Raw genomic sequence first — 19054 nt, forward strand, 5'->3', positions numbered from 1 at the left:
AATGCATTATGATTTGCACTTTTCAAAATTTTATCTGCCTTCTTCATTTTTAAATTGTTCGTTCTTCACTTCATTCAAATTACACAAAAAATTACAAACAATTTTAAACAGCTGAGAATATGTAATTAAAGATAAAGGAATATCATTCATTCATTCAAGTAATTATTCAAGATAGCCAACGACAATTACAACCCATAAAACCAACTACAATCATTACAATAAGAACACCTATCACAACTAATGACAGTTGCATCCGTTTCTTCCAAACACTCAATGCATTTTCAATATAAGTAATCTTCTGCCTTTGCCTAGCGATAATGGCATCTCGCTCATCAGCACCCTCTTCGTAACACCACTTGAAAAAGTTGCATCCCAACACATCTTCACCACATCTCTGCAACACAAAGAAACCATGAAGATGAAAGTGAAAGAAACACCCAAAGTCGAACACTGGGAAACAAACCTTAAAGTTTGCACAGCCCCAAAATTGTTTACCCAAGTTCTTTGTAGTTCTAGCTGTGCGCACCACTACAATGTCTCCGCAATCGCAAATTGGGGGTGAGCCTAAAACCCTAGAACCACCATGGCAGGAATTGCATGTTCGGTGAACCCAACTATTGCAAGAAGATGAAGATGCCCCACGAGACATTCGTTTTCAGCTGAACTTTAATGGAACCCTAAACCACAATGAACAAAAACCCTAAATTTCAATTTTAAATTTGGGCTATGACAGTGCAAACGGACATGTCACTGAACAGTATCCATGTCACACAAAATCACCACGCTGACACTGTTCTGTTAACGATTTAGACGGAGTTAACGAAAAGGAGTCAATTGAAAACAAATTACGAAAGGTAGGACCAAACTGAAAACATTTTCAAAAGTAGGACCAAAGTGAAAAAAGTTGTCCAAAACTAGGACCAAAAGACCATTTAAGCCAATAATAAAATAAAAAAAGGCCACATTAGTAATTACATTTGGTTGAAATGCAATTCATTTCAAAAATTGTTAATAACTTCTAACCTTAGGAATTAGTCTACATATTTGAATGATAGTGAAATTTAGTGAATGTAATGGAATGGGAGGAACTTTTAGTTAGACATACTCCATTTATCAAAGAGGAAAGTATTTTATCACAAGGAAACAATTATTTTTGGTTCTCAATTGAAAGAGAGCAGTATTCCATATAATTTCAACTTTTAAAACATAAGTGAGAACATTTGAAGGGTGACAAAAGACCCTTTAAATTCGATTTTTCTATTATTACGTTAAAATTATTATACATTTAAATAATTGAATTGAAAATTAAATTAAATTCATATTTTTAAAGAAAACTAGTTTAAGTTTTATGGATGTTAATTCAAATATAGAATTGAAATCAAAATCTATATTTTCTAAAGAGAAATAGTTTTGATGTTTATAAATTTATTTGATATCAATTGAGAACTAGTATTTTTTTTTAATAACAAATGTTAAATCCAAAATAATTTAAAGCAAATAAGTACACATAAATATTAAGATAATATCACTCATTAATATTGGAAAACATTAAATTTGATGAGTCCAAAATTCATTCAATATAATAACAGGTTATATAATACGATAACAAATAATAACAATCATATTTGGCTCAACTCATACGTTTGGTCCTGACCTATGTGTTGGAGAAAAAATATCTACAAAGGCAAAAAGACCCTAACTAAAAGAATTCCCAAAATAAAAAAATCTACAAAATTCCAAAAGTCCAAAGTTAACCTATGTCTTTTCTTTTAAACATGAAAAATATATTACATTTTTAAAATATACTATTAAACTTTCGATTTAATCAATTTAACTCAACAGTCAATTTGACTCAATAGACCATTATCTCATCAAACGACCTGACCCAGCAAATATCAATCGTCATCCCGCTCAGGCTATCACGACTGTGGCACAACTTGTCATGACAGAAGACCTGAACTAACCCGTCTCGATTGTGGGTCCAAATCGACTTGGGTCATACCATCTCGATTGCAGACCGAAGTCAAACCATCTTGACAATGGACACAAATCAACCCCATCTAGATCGTGAGTCCAAGTCGACCCATCTCGATCATCAGTTCATGTCGGCCCATCATCAACTCAAGTCAGCCTATCTCATATGTCAAACTAGGATAGCTCCTCGACCAGGCCTTTTTCGACTGTCTTTCCAAATTGTTACTGCTCGTCTCGATCACTAACCCGAGATGCCCATTTCGGCCTTCGGGCCAATGGTAATTAACAAGACATTAAGATGCCAACAAATACATAAAACTCAAAAATACATGTGTAAAATCTACAGTGATTTGAGTTTCAACAAGACATTAAGATGCCAACAATACCAAGAATATCAAGCCATATTTCACATACAACAGCAATCGCAATTCAAAGTACAATGAGGCAGGACTAAGCAGATCCTGAAGTCAAAACTATTTGAATAGGGTCATACCAGAAAATATACAAAATGGCATATGATCACGAATACCAGGTATTAGCATGAGTACTAGCATACCATAAACTAGAATATATGTTGGAGTTTCTTCCTAAATGATTTTCAAGAACAAATGATAGGGCACCATACTGCCAAAGGAACCTCATTCACCGGTTATATGATGAACTATTATGTAATTCTAGTAGTACTCATCACTGTATTCTTCCTCTTCATCTTCATCTATGTTAGAATGCATCATCATGGATAACAAGGCAGCCTCCATAGGGTTGAACTCTTCATCATCAAAATCTTCAAGACCAAAATCATCCACACCAGAAACCAGTGCTTCTGACAATGCAGCCATCTGAAAAAAATCTACCCCTTCTTCATCAGAATCAAAAGGGCCAAAACAAAGACCTGATTCACCAGCAAGCCTATCAGATATATCTATCATCCCAAATGGATCCATATCATCAAAAAGATCCGAGTCCCTCATGATAGAAAGATATTCAGCACTAGTTAAATCAACATCGCTGAGCATGTCCAACATCTCATTCATGTTAAGATTGTTTTGTCTCCGCTGTGGTGGTGGTGGCCTGCGATGTATCCATGTGTATGAGCCGGGCTTCACAGTGTGCTGAAAGTAATAGACATCAGAATTATTAAGATAAAAAATGTACAAATATAAGCTATGTAAAGGATTACAGATAAATAAAGATGCATGGCCTCAAAAATCCAGATTTACAAGTATCCAAATGTGAATAATCTTTCTCTTTGTATTGGATATTTTAATGTCTATAAGTGTTTGCTCCATAGATCAAAGCTCTCATGCACCGATTAAGAAGATACAATTGTTAAATGTACAAAATATTTTAAAACATGATAAATATATGATTATTATTTTGTGAATCTAAATTAAAATCAAACGTATTAAAAATTGCCAAAATAAAAATATAGTCATCATAAAAGTATTACTCCTTTATAGATTATATATTTCATTGATAAGTATCAATAAAATATAAAGTATTAGTGCATCATTGATCAGAGCCAAAGAGGCATAGACTTGATTTGTTTCCAATTTCAATTTCGTGTTTTTTTTTTTAATAAAACTAATTTGAAAACTACTTACAACTCTCCTTCATTTTATCATTTAGTTCTAGTCTATCCTTAAGTTTGAAACAAGACAGCTTAATTTTAGAAACATGAGACCTTCCAAAATCAAACGAAACAGACCACAAATCCTGATCTAGTATGGATCCAAAACATAGCTCACGGTCTTTTCCATTACAACAAATACTTATTTTTATAAATTATAAATTATAAATGTAATAAAAGATTTTGGATCCTAAATGTAATAAAAGACCCTAAATGTAATACATAACAAAAAAATGTAGTACATAAACTACGTAGTTCGAATGGTAGTAGCTAATATTCTTGCAGAAGTAATTCATATCAGTAAAAAAAAAAGTATTGTGACATAAACATCACTAGTTTGCATAATGGCAAAAATCTTAACATTTTATTATTAACCAAAGCCCAAAGGTAAAAAATAAACACCGGAACTGTCAAAGCAAATCCCCAGTTCTTTCAACTTTCATTAATTATCATAACCAGGTTTGGCAAAATCAAGACCCTACCTAAGTTTAATGGGGTGAAAATTGTAGATTGTCGAACCGTAAATGAATCACAAGCTCCTACTAAAAATACATAAGAGTATAACACGAAAATAGGATAACATTGTAACCAATACGTGAAATAAATCCACCAAAATTCAATAATCCGCATATTCATTATGTAGTTATTTAATTATTAATATCTCAATATCTAATTTATTACATAATGGTTATCAAAGAGGGGTGGGTGTGAAGAAAGATAACAAGAGAAACCAAAAGTTAGAGCCTAAGAAGGTTATTTCAAAGGCAAAGAACGAGCCCAACTTATCAACTTCAGAAGCCAATCCAAATAGAAAGGTAAGATGAGCCACACAAACTAAGTAGACCTCAGAGAGAGAGACACATGAGAAGTAAAAAGAAAATAGGGCAAATCTGTCAGCTGAGTGGAAGAGAGGTGTCTCTCAAAGGTAAGAGCTATTTAGGAAAAAAAAACCCACAAAACAGGGTTTATCTGCACTGCATCAAGCAACACAGCTCACAAATTTGTGAGCATTCAGCACAGAAAAATAACAATCTCTCCGTGCAAGCCAGTTAGCTCTTCAACGCTCTAGTATGATCCCACACTTGAAAATTCTACGTTGAATCAAGCATGGAAGACAACCGAAACTCAAGGATTGTACAAAAGTAAAATCACAAATTTGGCAACACTGAAGTAACAGTACAAACTACATTTGTATGAAAGGAAATACTTAAACTAACCAAGTATAATACTAGTAATGTACAACTGCAAATGGTCAAGCTAGTCACTAAAAATAATAGTACCAATATGCAACACAGAAATGCCATTATCATTGTTGCATTCCCCAAAAGATTTTAAAAATTTTAATCATAATAATAAACATGCAGGCATATGGCTTACTTCAGTTCAGATTGCTGAACTCCCCAAAATGCAAATTGATTCGTACAATATTTTGGTAAATCAGACTTGGACCAAACGAGATAGTTTATGGGAATTTTAGTTGCTTGATAATCAAGATCTGGAATTGCTATTTCCCTAAGAAACTATTGTCTTGATATTCTTGAAGCAAGTGGAATGTTGAATTGTAAACCAATAATAATCGCATGTATCCAAATGTTTAGCTTCTTCCCGATCAAGTTGAATTATTTTCCAACCCAAGTAGATGCCAGATATTGGTAAGAAAACTGAACTATTCAGTAGGTGAGTCAATTCCTTAATTCTCCTCATGTTGATCATGGGAATGCAATTTTCAAATCTTTATACTTTCATTAAGGATCACTAGAAGAAGAATGGATTAGTGTATGAGAACAAAGGACATGAAAAGATCATTGCCTACACTTATGCTGACCAGGCTGGTTCTCCTACTAAACCTGCGGTTATTGTGTCCTATTTGGAGAGAATCCCATCATATGGAAAAGCATGAAACAAAAATGAAGTTGCAAGGTCTGAAACTGAATCCAAATATCGAGCTATGACTCTCACTATTCATGAACTAATTCATCTAAAACAAACAAAAAACTCATTAGCGTTGTCGAATATCTGAGTGATAGTTTTGTTGCCAGCTAACATAGCAAGGCGGAAGCAAATCAGGTTTTCTGTGGTGGCTGTCACGTCCCCTTTGGGCGTAGTGGTATGGGCTGCAAATTAGCCATGGTGGAAATGACATCATAGTTGCGGCTCATGTCTTGTTAACGAAGAGAACTTTGACCCAACATGACATGACCCGATTTCCATGAGCTAGAGAGGGTGTTGGGAGTAGAACATCAATAATGTTCAACTTTGCAATTATCAGTACAATTAATTGAATCAGAGGGTTCGATACAGTCTCATATTCATTCCATATTAGTAAATAATACTCATCATGTATATAAACAGATTTTTGATGAATTATACGGTCCATTGCAGTCTCATACTCATTGTATATTAGGGGTTAATACCAGTCTTAATTAGTAATTAATAGAATCACAGGGTTCGATGCAGTCACATTCATTCCATATTAGGGATTAATACCAGTCTTAATTAGTAAATAATACTCATCATGTATATAAACAGATTTTTGATGAATCATACGGTCCATTGCAGTCTCATACAAATTATATATTAGGGGTTAATACCAGTCTTAATTAGTAAATTGTACTCATCATTTATGTAAACAGATTTATGCTGAGTATATTACTGACACTTAGAGCATTAACATTCTCAAATTCCTGTCTCGGTTTTCTAAAGTTGTCAAGACAAATAATAGAATAATATCGGTGGCAGATAAGACCAAAAACCATTGTAGATTTTATATCCAAATGGATAGTCAGCTCAAATATGATTATTTATACCACTAAAATGAAATTCGACATCTAATATCTAATAGCAAGATAATAAATATTAATTAAGTGAAAGGAGAAGTATGGTAGAATGCTATTGACTGTTCAAAAAATGATGTTACTAAATTAATTAAGAATGGTAATCAAATTTGCCCAAGGAATTTATTAAAGCAAGCTAAATGACAAAAGAGATAGTAATTTTGGTACCTTGTAGAAGCAGCTAGCCCCAAATGGACAATTCCCGTTTCCGAAGTTAAAATGCTTGCAATCAATTTGCCTGAAAAAAATTCAAATATCAAACCATTCAATCCCTTAATAAAAATACTGTCTTGGATCTCTTTAGTAATCAGATTTTCACATAAATAGCTGAAATCTGCATACAGTGCCCTCATCAATAGAGCCATGTGAAGAGTAAACAATCAACATTTCACAAAATATTGGAACACAATGCATACATGCATTTTTTATGTACTTCAGGGAGTATTTGATTGTTGTGTGCTGTAGAAGGGATTTGGGAATAGGAATATAGTGATGAGAAAAGGAGGGAATTATTTGCCCAACCAACCACCATCTCAAACAACTTTGATTAATTAATTATAATAAAAAAATAAATTCAAAATCACCAGTTACCAAGTAACAATTCAATTTAGGGAAAGTGAAGGGGGTGTTGAGTAGAGAAGAAATTACTTGCAGTTTGCCTTGTAGTTATCAATAATTTCTTGTTTTTCTTCCTTAGTAGAATACCAAATACCACTTGGAATGACAAAATATGATAGTTTGCGACAAACAGGACATGTTCTCACTGTATTAGCAGTTCCATTATTACTCATGTCCATTCCAGAGGTTGGGGCACTATTACGCCAATTGCGGATACAGGATAAACAAAAAGCATGGTCACATTCAGGAAGCAGACCAAACTTACAATCAGATGGTCTAGGCTTGGAAAGAACACGCTCCAAACAAACATTGCATTCTACTTCTTGGCTATCATTCAAAGCCTGAAAATATTTTTCCTTTTTCTCACAAGTTGCCAGATGATTTTCTCTTTCCTCTCTGTCAGTAGGATGTAAGCAAAATTTTCTACAGTATAAACATCGATTTCCATGAACACGAGAACATTTATTTCCACGGGGGCAGTTGGCAGCAGCAAATGAACAAAACAAAAGTCCAGATGGTGTAGTACCACTAGAACTGGATTCACCAACATCATTTCCAGAACAGACCACAATCTTATGTTGTGAACTCCTTGCACACTTGTCTAATGAAGATGACTTTGAAGCCTTTGGAACCCAGCTCGATGCCCCTTTGGTGGTATGATTCACCACAGAATCTGAGACAGGAGGATGACGTCCGTTTGATGAAGACGAAGATGACGCTTCATAAGCTTTGACATGTTTATATCTGCATCTACTGCCATAAGCACATACTCCTTTTTGATAATAGGTACAAATCTGTGTTTAACATAAGAAACAAAAGAGTAGGAAAGTCAATAAAAAGATTCATCGGTGGGGGCCAAACATAGTACAAGATAATCAGAATGAGTTACATCTTACATTATAATTTACACCATCCCTTCTCTCATGAACAAAATCACATTGATCCCCTTTCAAACACGCTCCACGGGCATAGAACTTGCAAACCCTAAGACAAATAATTATTTCAAAACAAATTATAAATGAGTTAGAATGTTGTCAAGAAAGAGTCTACAAAAATTCAACATAAAAATTCAATAAGCAAGTAAACTCCTAAATTGGTTAATTAAAAAATCACAAAATCTGAACAAAAATTGCAGACATCAAACAAATCAAAACCAACTCACAATTTCCAAGTCAAAAAATCCACCCTGTTTATATTAAACACCAACAATCCCAAACCCGCTTAAGAGAAAACTCATCAAAAATTGTTTTCCAAACAAACAAATATTTTCAATGATTAAAACAGGAAACGAACGAGAAAGAGACACAAGAACATGGTCCATACAATCCACCACATGGCGTTTGAACAAATAAAGAGTAGTGGCAAATGTGAATTATCCCACCACGCCATGCAACAAAACCCTTTTTCTTTTCTTTTTCTTTCTGTCCTTTCTAATGTTCGAACCAGACAAAACAGAAGAAATTCAACAATCAGATAAAAGAGATCGAAGAGAGAATAGAGGAACGGAAAAGAAGAAAAAAAGGGTGAGAAATTCACCTGTAGGACATGACGATGGAGTGGGAATTGAGGAAATGGAACGGAAGAAAAGGGGAATAAAGGACAAAATGTGACGGTGAAAACCTAAGTGCGATCCATTTGAACCGGGTATGAGGGTTTTTTGGCGCTGTGTCGGGGTCCGTTAAATTTCGTTTAATTATTTTAGAAAAGATCATTTTTCATAAATCTTACCTGGAACAGCTTCACATCGTTGATACACCGGACATAATTTTTTTATAATTATAATATACTTTTCAATTACACCATTTTATTTTTATTAAACCAAAATAACTTTACTATTTCATAAATTATAATTATATAATTTTGTGAGCTAAAAAGGAATTCAATAATTTCTCAAGTGTTTTCGCTAATAGTATAATTAATATTATATGCATGCATTTTATCTCATTATTCATGTATGATGATATCAATAATTGGTTTTTTAATAAAAAAAAAATTGTGTTATATTATGAAGATATTTTCTGTTGTTAATCTGTTAAATCTAGATTTGCTTTGGTAATACATGATATAGTTGTTGGGAATCACATACAGAAAATAATCATCAACACGAACTATTTTTTCAAAGACAAAATAAGCTATGTTAGATTGTTTCTATCTGTTAGAACCTAAATTTTAATACCTAAAAATAATTTTTTTTAACGAAAGCATATACACAAATAATATCAAAAACAAAAATACAACATACCTCAATATCTACGTCCATGAATAGTTAACAAAGTATTGTATTCAACCTACTACCATTTTATTAACAAAATTATAGACCTTTTCGTACAATTTGTATAAATAAAATTGGAAATTTTTCTCATTAAATCTTTTGTATACAAAATTGTAAATCTTTGACACATAATTACCAAAGTCTTTTATATATCTAAGACACTTATTGATCTGTGATGATAATTTTAGAAAAACTCTTTATTTTATTGTACTTTTATGCTATTCTATTCTTCGTATTAGTGGTGTAGACAGTTAGTTGAAAACCAACAATAGTTATCAATGTCGAACTCTTATATGAATTTTGTTCTTTTCTTTTAATCTTTTAGTGAAGTTGTAAATAATGTATTTTGGAAAATTATTGAATATAAGTAGATATAAATATAAGAGCATAAAGTTAGTGAAGTTGTTAATAATGTATTTTGGAAAATTATAGAATATAAGTAGATATAAATATAAGAGCATAAAGTTAGTTTTCATTTATCTTTAAATATGTATTAAGGATAATATAATAAGTTAGGGTGGTGACACTAATTATGGTCGTAATCATAATGATGACGTAGCAATAACGATAATAATAATAATTAGATATTTATAATACAAATAATAATAAAGAAGAATTTTAACCAAATGATTTTTATGATTCAATCATAAGTTTTAATATTCATTATCTTCTAATTTTGGTTTGTTAACTATTTGAAAATGCAAAGTTGATTATAGTCAACCATCCAAAGTGGAATATTCATAGTTTCTTACTTTTCACATTCCACCGATGATATTCTTATTTTTAAGAAAATTCTTATAATTGACACATTTTCAAAATTTTCTCATGACATGGTTATGGTATCTTAAGTGTTATGCAAGACACCATACAATAATTGGTTCTCTAAAATTCATTTGATAAAGACCAATCATTCAACATATTTGAATAATGTACATAAGTTATTTCCCAAATTGTCCTAGTCTAACATAACATTAAGATTGACCATTAGATCCGGCACAAAGATCTTCATCCTTAAGTTATACAACAAATTTGAGGTAATAGGTTCATATTTTTGTCAAGATAAATATAACTTAAATATTATTAAGGATCAAAAAAATTGGAATGTTTTTAGTTGGTACATGTGTTTTTTAACCTTTCAGCAAGTGTACTGGGTCATTTGTGTTGTTAAGAACTGACAAATCACGAACAAAAGGTACTTCCTGAGGCGTGTAAAATCACTGTCCTTAAGGACTTATCCGCGGTGTGTTGCGCAAGCCCCCCAGGATACAACAGGAACTTCTCGGGTCTTCCGAGGATCTCAGAACTAGCAAGCAAGTACTCTTGAAAGAGTATTTAACCCAGATAAAAGAAGAGAGAAAAATGAGAGAGAATAGAGTTTGAAGAATGAAGGAGAAGATTGAGAGATTGTGTGTTTTGGAGAGCACCAAAACCACCTATTTATAGGTGTGAGTGATGAATGGTGAAGGCTGAAAAATTATAGCATTTATGGAGAAAAATGAATACATGGCAACGGTAAAAAGAATATCCTTGCAACGTACAAAAAAACAGCCAAACTTTCAAGTTGAAAATCTAAACGGATGCACCTCACTCATAAATCTTGAAACTGTAGCATTTATATCTATGGCATGCAACGTTCAGATTCTTTTGCAATAAAAGGATTATTCTATAACAATCCCCCACATATTGCAAAAGATAAGAAAAGAAAGATTGAAAGAAGAAAATTCTGGGTCTCATAGGACGTAAATGCATTGGAGCTGGTATAGCAAGCTATATGAACCAGTCCTAGACAAATAAACTTAACACACAGTGTAATTGGTATAGCAAGCTATATGAACCAAAGACACTTGATGTGTGTTAGTGGTTTATCAATCACAATACACCCCCACAATCCTTGCTGTTAACGCTGTGTTGTGCTTACTAGGCCATGCGCGTGCCCGGTGTTCATGAGTGCTCTAGAGATCATGCCAAGATCTCATACAAGCGGCCCCACTTGACACTCATATAGGTGATTTCATCAAGTGTATGCTGCAAATCATACACCACCCGTAAGGGATATGAAAATCATTAAAACTTTGTTTAAACTAAAATTTTTTATACCACAACAAATTTTAATTTACAAAGTTTAACCTCTCAATAACGCAGTCTTTAGCACTTTCACATACATCATAGGAATGGACATAATTGACAAAAATCAATTTAGTGCTATCAGAACTAACAAGTGACTTGTTTTTACCCATATGAACCTTATTCATGGGATCTCCAATCACAAAGGTTGGGTTACCATCACTTGTTTGTTTGCAAGTGGCTTAAGTCCCATTCCCCTTGATGTTTCTAAAATCATATTTCTTTCCAGGGGTTTTGTCAGGGGATCTGCTAGATTCCGTTCTGACTTCACATAATCAATAGAAATAGTTCCACTCTTTAGCAGCTGCTTGACCAGATTATGTCTCAATTGTATATGTCTATTCTTTCCATTATAGTTTTTGTTTTTAGCTATAGCTATTGCCGATTGGCAATCACAATGTATAGATACAGATGGGGTTGGTTTCATTCCTAAAGGAATGTTTGCTAAGAAGTTTTTCAACCATTCAGCCTCACTACCAGCCATCTCGAGAGCAACAAACTCAGATTTCATTGTTGATCTTGCAATAATTGTTTGCCTGGCTGATCTCCATGTAATCGCACCACCCCCAAGTGTGAATACATAACCACTAGTGGATTTTGTCTCATCTAAATCAGAGATCCAGTTAGCATCACTGTACCCTTCTAGTACAGCGGGAAATCCACTATATTCAATGGCATAATCCATTGAACCTCTTAAGTATCTCATAAGCCTTCCAAGTGCATCCCAATGGTCTTGATTAGGACATTGAGTGTATCTACTCAGTCTACCTACTGCATAAGCAATATCAGGTCTTGAAAAGCTTATTAAGTGCAGTAAGCTCCCAATTATCTGGGCATACTGAGGTTGAGAAATAGATTCTCCTCTATTTTTCATTAATTTAGAGTTAGCATCATAAGGGGTACTCACAGATTTAAAGTCATAATATCCAAACTTCCTAAGAAGTTTCTCAATGTATTGTTCCTGGGATAGTAATATACTATCTCCCTTCCTTATGATTCTAACACCTAAAATCACATTGGCTTCACCCATGTCTTTCATTTCAAACTTAGATCCTAGAAACAATTTAGTTCTAGAGACTATATCAATGCATGTACCAAAAATTAACATGTCATCCACATACAAACATATAATGACACATTCACCATTTTCAGATTTAGAGTACACACATTTATCAGCATCATTAGGTGAAAACCCATCACAAAGTAACACATTATCTAGTTTTTCATGCCACTGTTTTGGTGCTTGTTTTAACCCATACAAAGATTTTAAAAGTTTGCACACCTTATTTTCTTGACCAGGGATAACACACCCTTCGGGTTGAGTCATATAAATTTCCTCCTCTAATTCCCCATTCAGAAAAGCAGTCTTAACATCCATCTGATGTACCACTAACTTATGGGTAGCTGCTAGAGCTAACAAAACTCGAATAGAGGAAATCCTAGTCACAGGGGCAAAGGTATCAAAGTAATCTATGTTGGGTTTCTGAGTAAAACCTTTCGCTACCAACCTTGCCTTATATTTATCTATGGATCCATCAGGGTGATACTTTTTCTTAAAGATCCACTTACAACCAATGGGTTTTGCTCCTTTAGGCAAATCTACTAAGGTCCAAGTATTATTTTTCTCAATTGATTCAATTTCAGTCTTAATAGCCTTATCCCATTGTTTTGCATCAAGAGCACTAGTAGCCTCTAAAAAACTTGTTGGATCATTTTCAACTAGATAAGTATAAAAGTCATCTCCAAAAGAAGTTTCTTTCCTTTGCCTTTTACTTTTTCTTAAACCCTCACTCATGGCATCACTATAAGTATCTATAGGTTGTTCAGATGTATCACTAACCTTTAATGGAAATATATGTTCAAAAAACTCAACATTTTTTGTCTCCACAATAGTATTATGTTCAATCACATCACTTTTAAGAACAAGAAACCTATAGGCAGCACTATGTTCAGCATAACCCAAGAACATACAATCAGAGGTTTTAGAGCCTATTTTCCTTTTCTTGGGATCAGGTAACATTACTTTAGCTAGGCACCCCCACACTCTCAGATATTTAAGATTAGGTTGATACCCTCTCCATAACTCATAGGGAGTTTTACCTGTTTTCTTATGGGGTATCCTATTTTGTAAAAAACATGCAGTAAGAAGGGCTTCTCCCCAAAGGTTATTTGGTGCTTTAGAACTAATAAGCATGACATTCATCATTTCCTTAAGAGTTCTATTTTTCCTCTCAGCTACTCCATTAGACTCAGGTGAATATGGTGGGGTTACTTCATGGATAATACCTTCTTTCACACAAAAGTCATTAAATAAAACATATTCACCACCTCTATCTGATCTAATCCTCTTAATTTTCTTATTCAATTGATTTTCTACTTCTGCTTTATAAGTTAAAAACACATCAAAGGCTTCATCCTTACGTTTGATTAAGTACACTTTGGTGTATCTAGAATAATCATCTATAAAGGTTACAAAATAATTTTTACCACCTCTAGACATAGTTTGTTTTAAATCAGCTAGATCAGTATGAATTAATCCTAACAATTCTGTTTGACGTTCTACGGGATAACATGTTTTCTTAGTTATTTTGGATTCTACACATACATCACATTTACCACTTTGTTTATCATGCATATTAATTAATCCTAGTCGTTGCAATTTCATAACATACGAGGAATTCACATGTCCTAATCTAACATGCCACATATCATATGAGTCAACGATATAAGCAGAAGAACATGATTCATTTATAATTTCTGAAATATTGAGTACAAAGAGACCTTGATCACAATATCCCTTCCCCACAAAACATTATTTTTTGTCATTACAATCTTGTCAGATTCGAATGACACTTTAACCCCCACTTTTCCCAGTAGTGCTACAGAGATTAGATTAACTCTAATAGAGGGCACATGTAGCACATCACTCAAGGCCAGAGTCTTCCCAGATGTGAGTTTTAGAAGAACCTTTCCTTTTCCAATGACTGGAGTTGTCCTGGAATCACCAAGATAAACATGTTCTTCTCCATCCCCTACACTAGTGTAGGAGGTAAAAGCACTCCTGTTTGCACATATGTGCCTGGTAGCACCAGAGTCTACCACCCACTTGCTCACATTGGTAATCAGATTTACTTGAGAAACGACCGCAACTATAGTATCATCTTCCCCTTGGGCTATATTTGCCCTAGGAGGATTGTCGTTTCTTGCTCTGCGCCTGCACTGAGGTGCATGATGGCCTGGCTTCCCACATACGAAGCAATTACCCTTTTTCTTAAAGATGGGGTTAGATCCATTGGGACGGGAATTTCGAAAGTTATTTTTCCTTTTGTGATCAGGTTTGTTCTCGTACCTTTTTAAAGCAGGTTTGTCTTCTACCACATTTGCCTTTGCGGATAAAGCTTTGGCCCTTGCAGTAGCACTCTCCTTCCTGTTGGTGTCTTCTATTATGATGTGTGTAATGAGCTCTTGAAGCGTCATTTGCTTGTGTCTATGTTTCAGCTGTTGTTTATAGTTAGTCCAGGATGACGGTAATTTCTCAATCAAAAGTTCTGAAACAAACTCATCAGGCAGGAGTATGTTCTCTGCTTTGATATCTTCAAGTAACTTATGATATTCGTTGATTTGAGTCTTTGTCTTTTTCTTCGATCATCTCCCAACAGTAGTAATTCCCTATGACGAACCTTTGTCGGACGACGTCCTCAGCAGTATATTTGAGAATCAATGAATCCCAAATTTCATTCGCTTCCTTATATGAGCAATACACATCGAACAAATCATTAGACAAGGCGCTAAGTAAGGTGTGTCGGCATACCTTGTTTGCATAAGTCCAATCTTCAACTTGTTTAGCACTCGATTCATCAGGTTTTGAAGTTGAAAGAGCCATAGCTACTCCATACATGTCTAGAAGAGTAGACACACGTTCTTGCCAGCGTCGAAAGTTCTGCCCAGAGAATACCTCAATTTTTGATACATCCGGAAATGGTTTCGCAAAAACGGTCGGAGTTCCGGAACTAGTTTGATTCTCCAAAGTAGTAGAGTTGTTGTTGTCAGCCATAAGTCCTTAAGATTGTTGTTAAGAACTGACAAATCACGAACAAAAGGTACTTCCTGAGGCGTGTAAAATCACTGCCCTTAAGGACTTATCCGCGGTGTGTTACGCAAGCCCCCCAAGATACAACAGGAACTTCTCGGGTCTTCCAAGGATCTTAGAACTAGCAAGCAAGTACTCTTGAAAGAGTATTTAACCCAGATAAAAGAAGAGAGAAAAATGAGAGAGAATAGAGTTTGAAGAATGAAGGAGAAGATTGAGAGATTGTGTGTTTTGGAGAGCACCAAAACCACCTATTTATAGGTGTGAGTGATGAATGGTGAAGGCTGAAAAATTATAGCATTTATGGAGAAAAATGAATACATGGCAACGGTAAAAAGAATATCCTTGCAACGTACAAAAAAACAGCCAAACTTTCAAGTTGAAAATCTAAACGGATGCACCTCACTCATAAATCTTGAAACTGTAGCATTTATATCTATGGCATGCAACGTTCAGATTCTTTTGCAATAAAAGGATTATTCTATAACAATTTGTAGAATATAAAGTAATTATAATTTATCATAGTCTTGCAATAAAGCTTTCATAAAACAATGTTGAACAAGATATGTTGAAAGAGTTAAACTTAACTTAAATATGATTGAAATAACCAATATATGTAAGTTTATTGAGATTGAACTTCACATATCTTTTTCAACTATACTTCTATTGATTTAAGGTATATTAATGTGTTCATCCAGTGTCACTAAAAGTGCTTGGATCATTCTAAATCAATTTTTGAGTTTAGAAATCTAAGGTCTTTAATCACAGTGTTAACTCCTCAATTACTAATGAATGAACCCTTCATTTAAGTGGAGGATTTGACTCAGCTAAAGCATTTAAATTTATTCCTTGCACTCAGACGCATTAGATTATTTGATTGCACCTTAGATTTGAGATTAGTTTTCCAACTTAATCTAAATTAGTTAAATAAGATGACTGATAAGTTCATCCAACATTAAAACACAAACCAAATCAATAACACACTTAATAGAAGCATATATGTATGTGTGTCATTAACAAACTTAATAGAAGCATGTGTGTAGGGATGTCAACAGGGCGGGTAGGGTACGGGTAGTAGTTCCCCCGTACCTTACCTGTTGGATAAATATTCGCTTCGTACCCGTACCCATATCCGTCGGGTATCCGTTATGCGGGTACCCGCCTATTTTTTTCATATCCGCGGGTATCCACGGGTACTCGCGGGTATTTACAAAAATATTTAAAAAAACAAATATTTAACCATAATTAGTGTTTGGATCAACAAGTCCCCTTTCTCCGATTGATTCTTGAAAAATAAACAAATAAAAAATCACTAACAATTTATATTGTAGTTTATTTTTGAATGAAATATTAAAGAAATTACTAACTTCATCAATGTTCACCTCTTGCAACATTGTATAAAGTTTCATGTTGTCCAATTTTAATCTAGAAGAGCCTCAAGACATAAGAAGTTCATTAAAAATTTCTAACAATCACTTAATTAAAATATCTAAGTAAAAGTGTTAATTTCATTACCTTCCATGTTGGTCCATAACCAGTTTTGGAGACACATCAATGCCTTCACAATATCTGGAAGTAATCTACTTTGTTGTGGGGTAAGAATCCAACCACCATTATTAAATGAAGACTCATAATGTTTTTTACTAATATATATATATATATATATATATATATATATATATATATATATATATATATATATAAGGATGTTTTTTTGAATTAAAGTTTAGCGGGTACGGGTATCCACGGGTACGGATATCCACGGGTACGGATACTATGATATCCATACCCGCCCCATTAACATGCGGGTATAAAAAATACCGGTACCCGCGGATAGCAGGTATCCATTTTTAATATCCATTTCCTATCCGTTGCGGGTTTTATCTGCGGATACCCGCGGGTACGGATTTTTTTGACATCCCTACATGTGTGTGTGTATCAATGGCATTATAGAGAATTAAGTAAGGCTACCTCTAACCTCAATACAAGAGAGTTCAACCACTCATGATGAATTTGTTTGCAAACATGTGGAGGTTGTGCTTCTCCTTCATAATTCTCTTAAAATATTACAATGAAAAACATATAGGAAGTCTAAAGAAAATTCTAAGAGAAAAAGTTCCCTAAAATAGAACAACACTTTGTTTTTATAATGATAATAATAATGTTTAACCTCAACTTTTAGTGCTCAGCAACAAAGGTTTCCTCTATCTAAGGTTATCTTGTGAGTTAAGCCTATGCTTTGGTATTCAATATTGAGATTTTCTCTCTGGGAGGTTTTCTCTAGGCTTAACTTTTCATCTTAATGCTCAAGATATTCAGATTTAATCAATTTAGGTTTCCTTCTCATGAGGGTTTTCTTCCATGACTTGGCGCCTCACTTTACTACTTAGTTGTGAAGATAAGATTTGAATTTTTCTTAACCGCTTCCCAACACTCAGCACAAGTCCTGAAGCTTAGTTGCATTGTTCTTTTATTCTTGCAAAATGTGCTGCATTTTTACTAGAATTTTGTTAAAATCACACTTAACTAATTCTCAATACCAAATTTTGTATTTCTAAGCTAAAGGAGTATGATTTAATCAATATATATATATATATATATATATATATATATATATATATATATATATATATATATATATATATATATATATATATCAATATAAGAGAATTCAATCACTCATGATGAATTTGTTTACAAACATGTGGAGGTATTATTCCTAACTCTCTCAAAATATTACAATGAAAAACATAGAGAATGTCTAAAGGAAAGTCGAAGAGAAAAAGTTCGCTAAAATAAAACAACACTCTAGTTTAATAATGATAGTATTCATGCCCAACCTCAACTTTCGTTGCTCAACAATATAAGTTTCCTCTATCCAAGGTTTTCTTGTGACTTAAGTCTTTGGTTTGATGTTCAACGTTGAGATTTTCTCTAGGCTTAACTATTCATCTTAATACTTAAGATCTTCAAATTTGATCAATTTAGGTTTCCTTCTCACAAGGGTTTTCTGCCATGGATCAGTGCCTTGCTTTGCTACTCAATTGTGAAGATAAGATTTGAACTTTTCTTAGCCACCTCCTAATGCTCATCACAAATCTCAAAGCTTAATTGCATTGCTCTTTTATTCTTTCAAATTATGCTTAGAATTTTGTTAAAATCACACTTAAATAATTTTTAATACCAAATTTTGTATTTCTAAACTAAAAGAAGTTTGATTTACTCGAAATATATTAATTCAAGTAAATTTGACATTTATCAATATATAAAACCTTAGCCTCGAGTCATATAAGATGATGATGCTTTCAGTTTAAGTATTATCAATAAGCAAACCAATTAAAATATCTTAGAGGATATACAATCTTCAACTTCAAGTTATGTGAGATGATAATGTGTAGAGTTTGAATATTGGGAAGGAGTAAACTATCTCATTATCGTAAGAGGGTACAATAATGATGATGATGATAGTGATGTGTCAATAATGATAGGAATTATAACATTAGTGGTGGAAG

General features: G+C 33.5%; 1 protein-coding gene across 1 annotated transcript; it reads right to left on the reverse strand.

The window, feature by feature from the left end:
- Nucleotides 1-2357: 2357 nt before the first annotated feature.
- LOC114193342 (E3 ubiquitin-protein ligase makorin-like) lies at nucleotides 2358-8788 on the reverse strand. The gene is made up of 5 exons (XM_028083097.2): nucleotides 8593-8788; nucleotides 7953-8040; nucleotides 7087-7850; nucleotides 6607-6676; nucleotides 2358-3086 (listed from the first exon to the last, which is right to left on the reverse strand). The coding sequence occupies exons 1-5, from the start codon at nucleotides 8766-8768 to the stop codon at nucleotides 2649-2651; spliced, it is 1536 nt and encodes a 511-aa protein (XP_027938898.1). The 5' UTR covers nucleotides 8769-8788; the 3' UTR covers nucleotides 2358-2648.
- Nucleotides 8789-19054: the final 10266 nt, after the last annotated feature.

The sequence above is a fragment of the Vigna unguiculata genome, chromosome 1 (genome assembly GCF_037176805.1).
Source record: "Vigna unguiculata cultivar grain cowpea cultivar isolate G323 ecotype 2 chromosome 1, ASM3717680v1, whole genome shotgun sequence".
Classification (NCBI taxonomy): domain Eukaryota; kingdom Viridiplantae; phylum Streptophyta; class Magnoliopsida; order Fabales; family Fabaceae; genus Vigna; species Vigna unguiculata.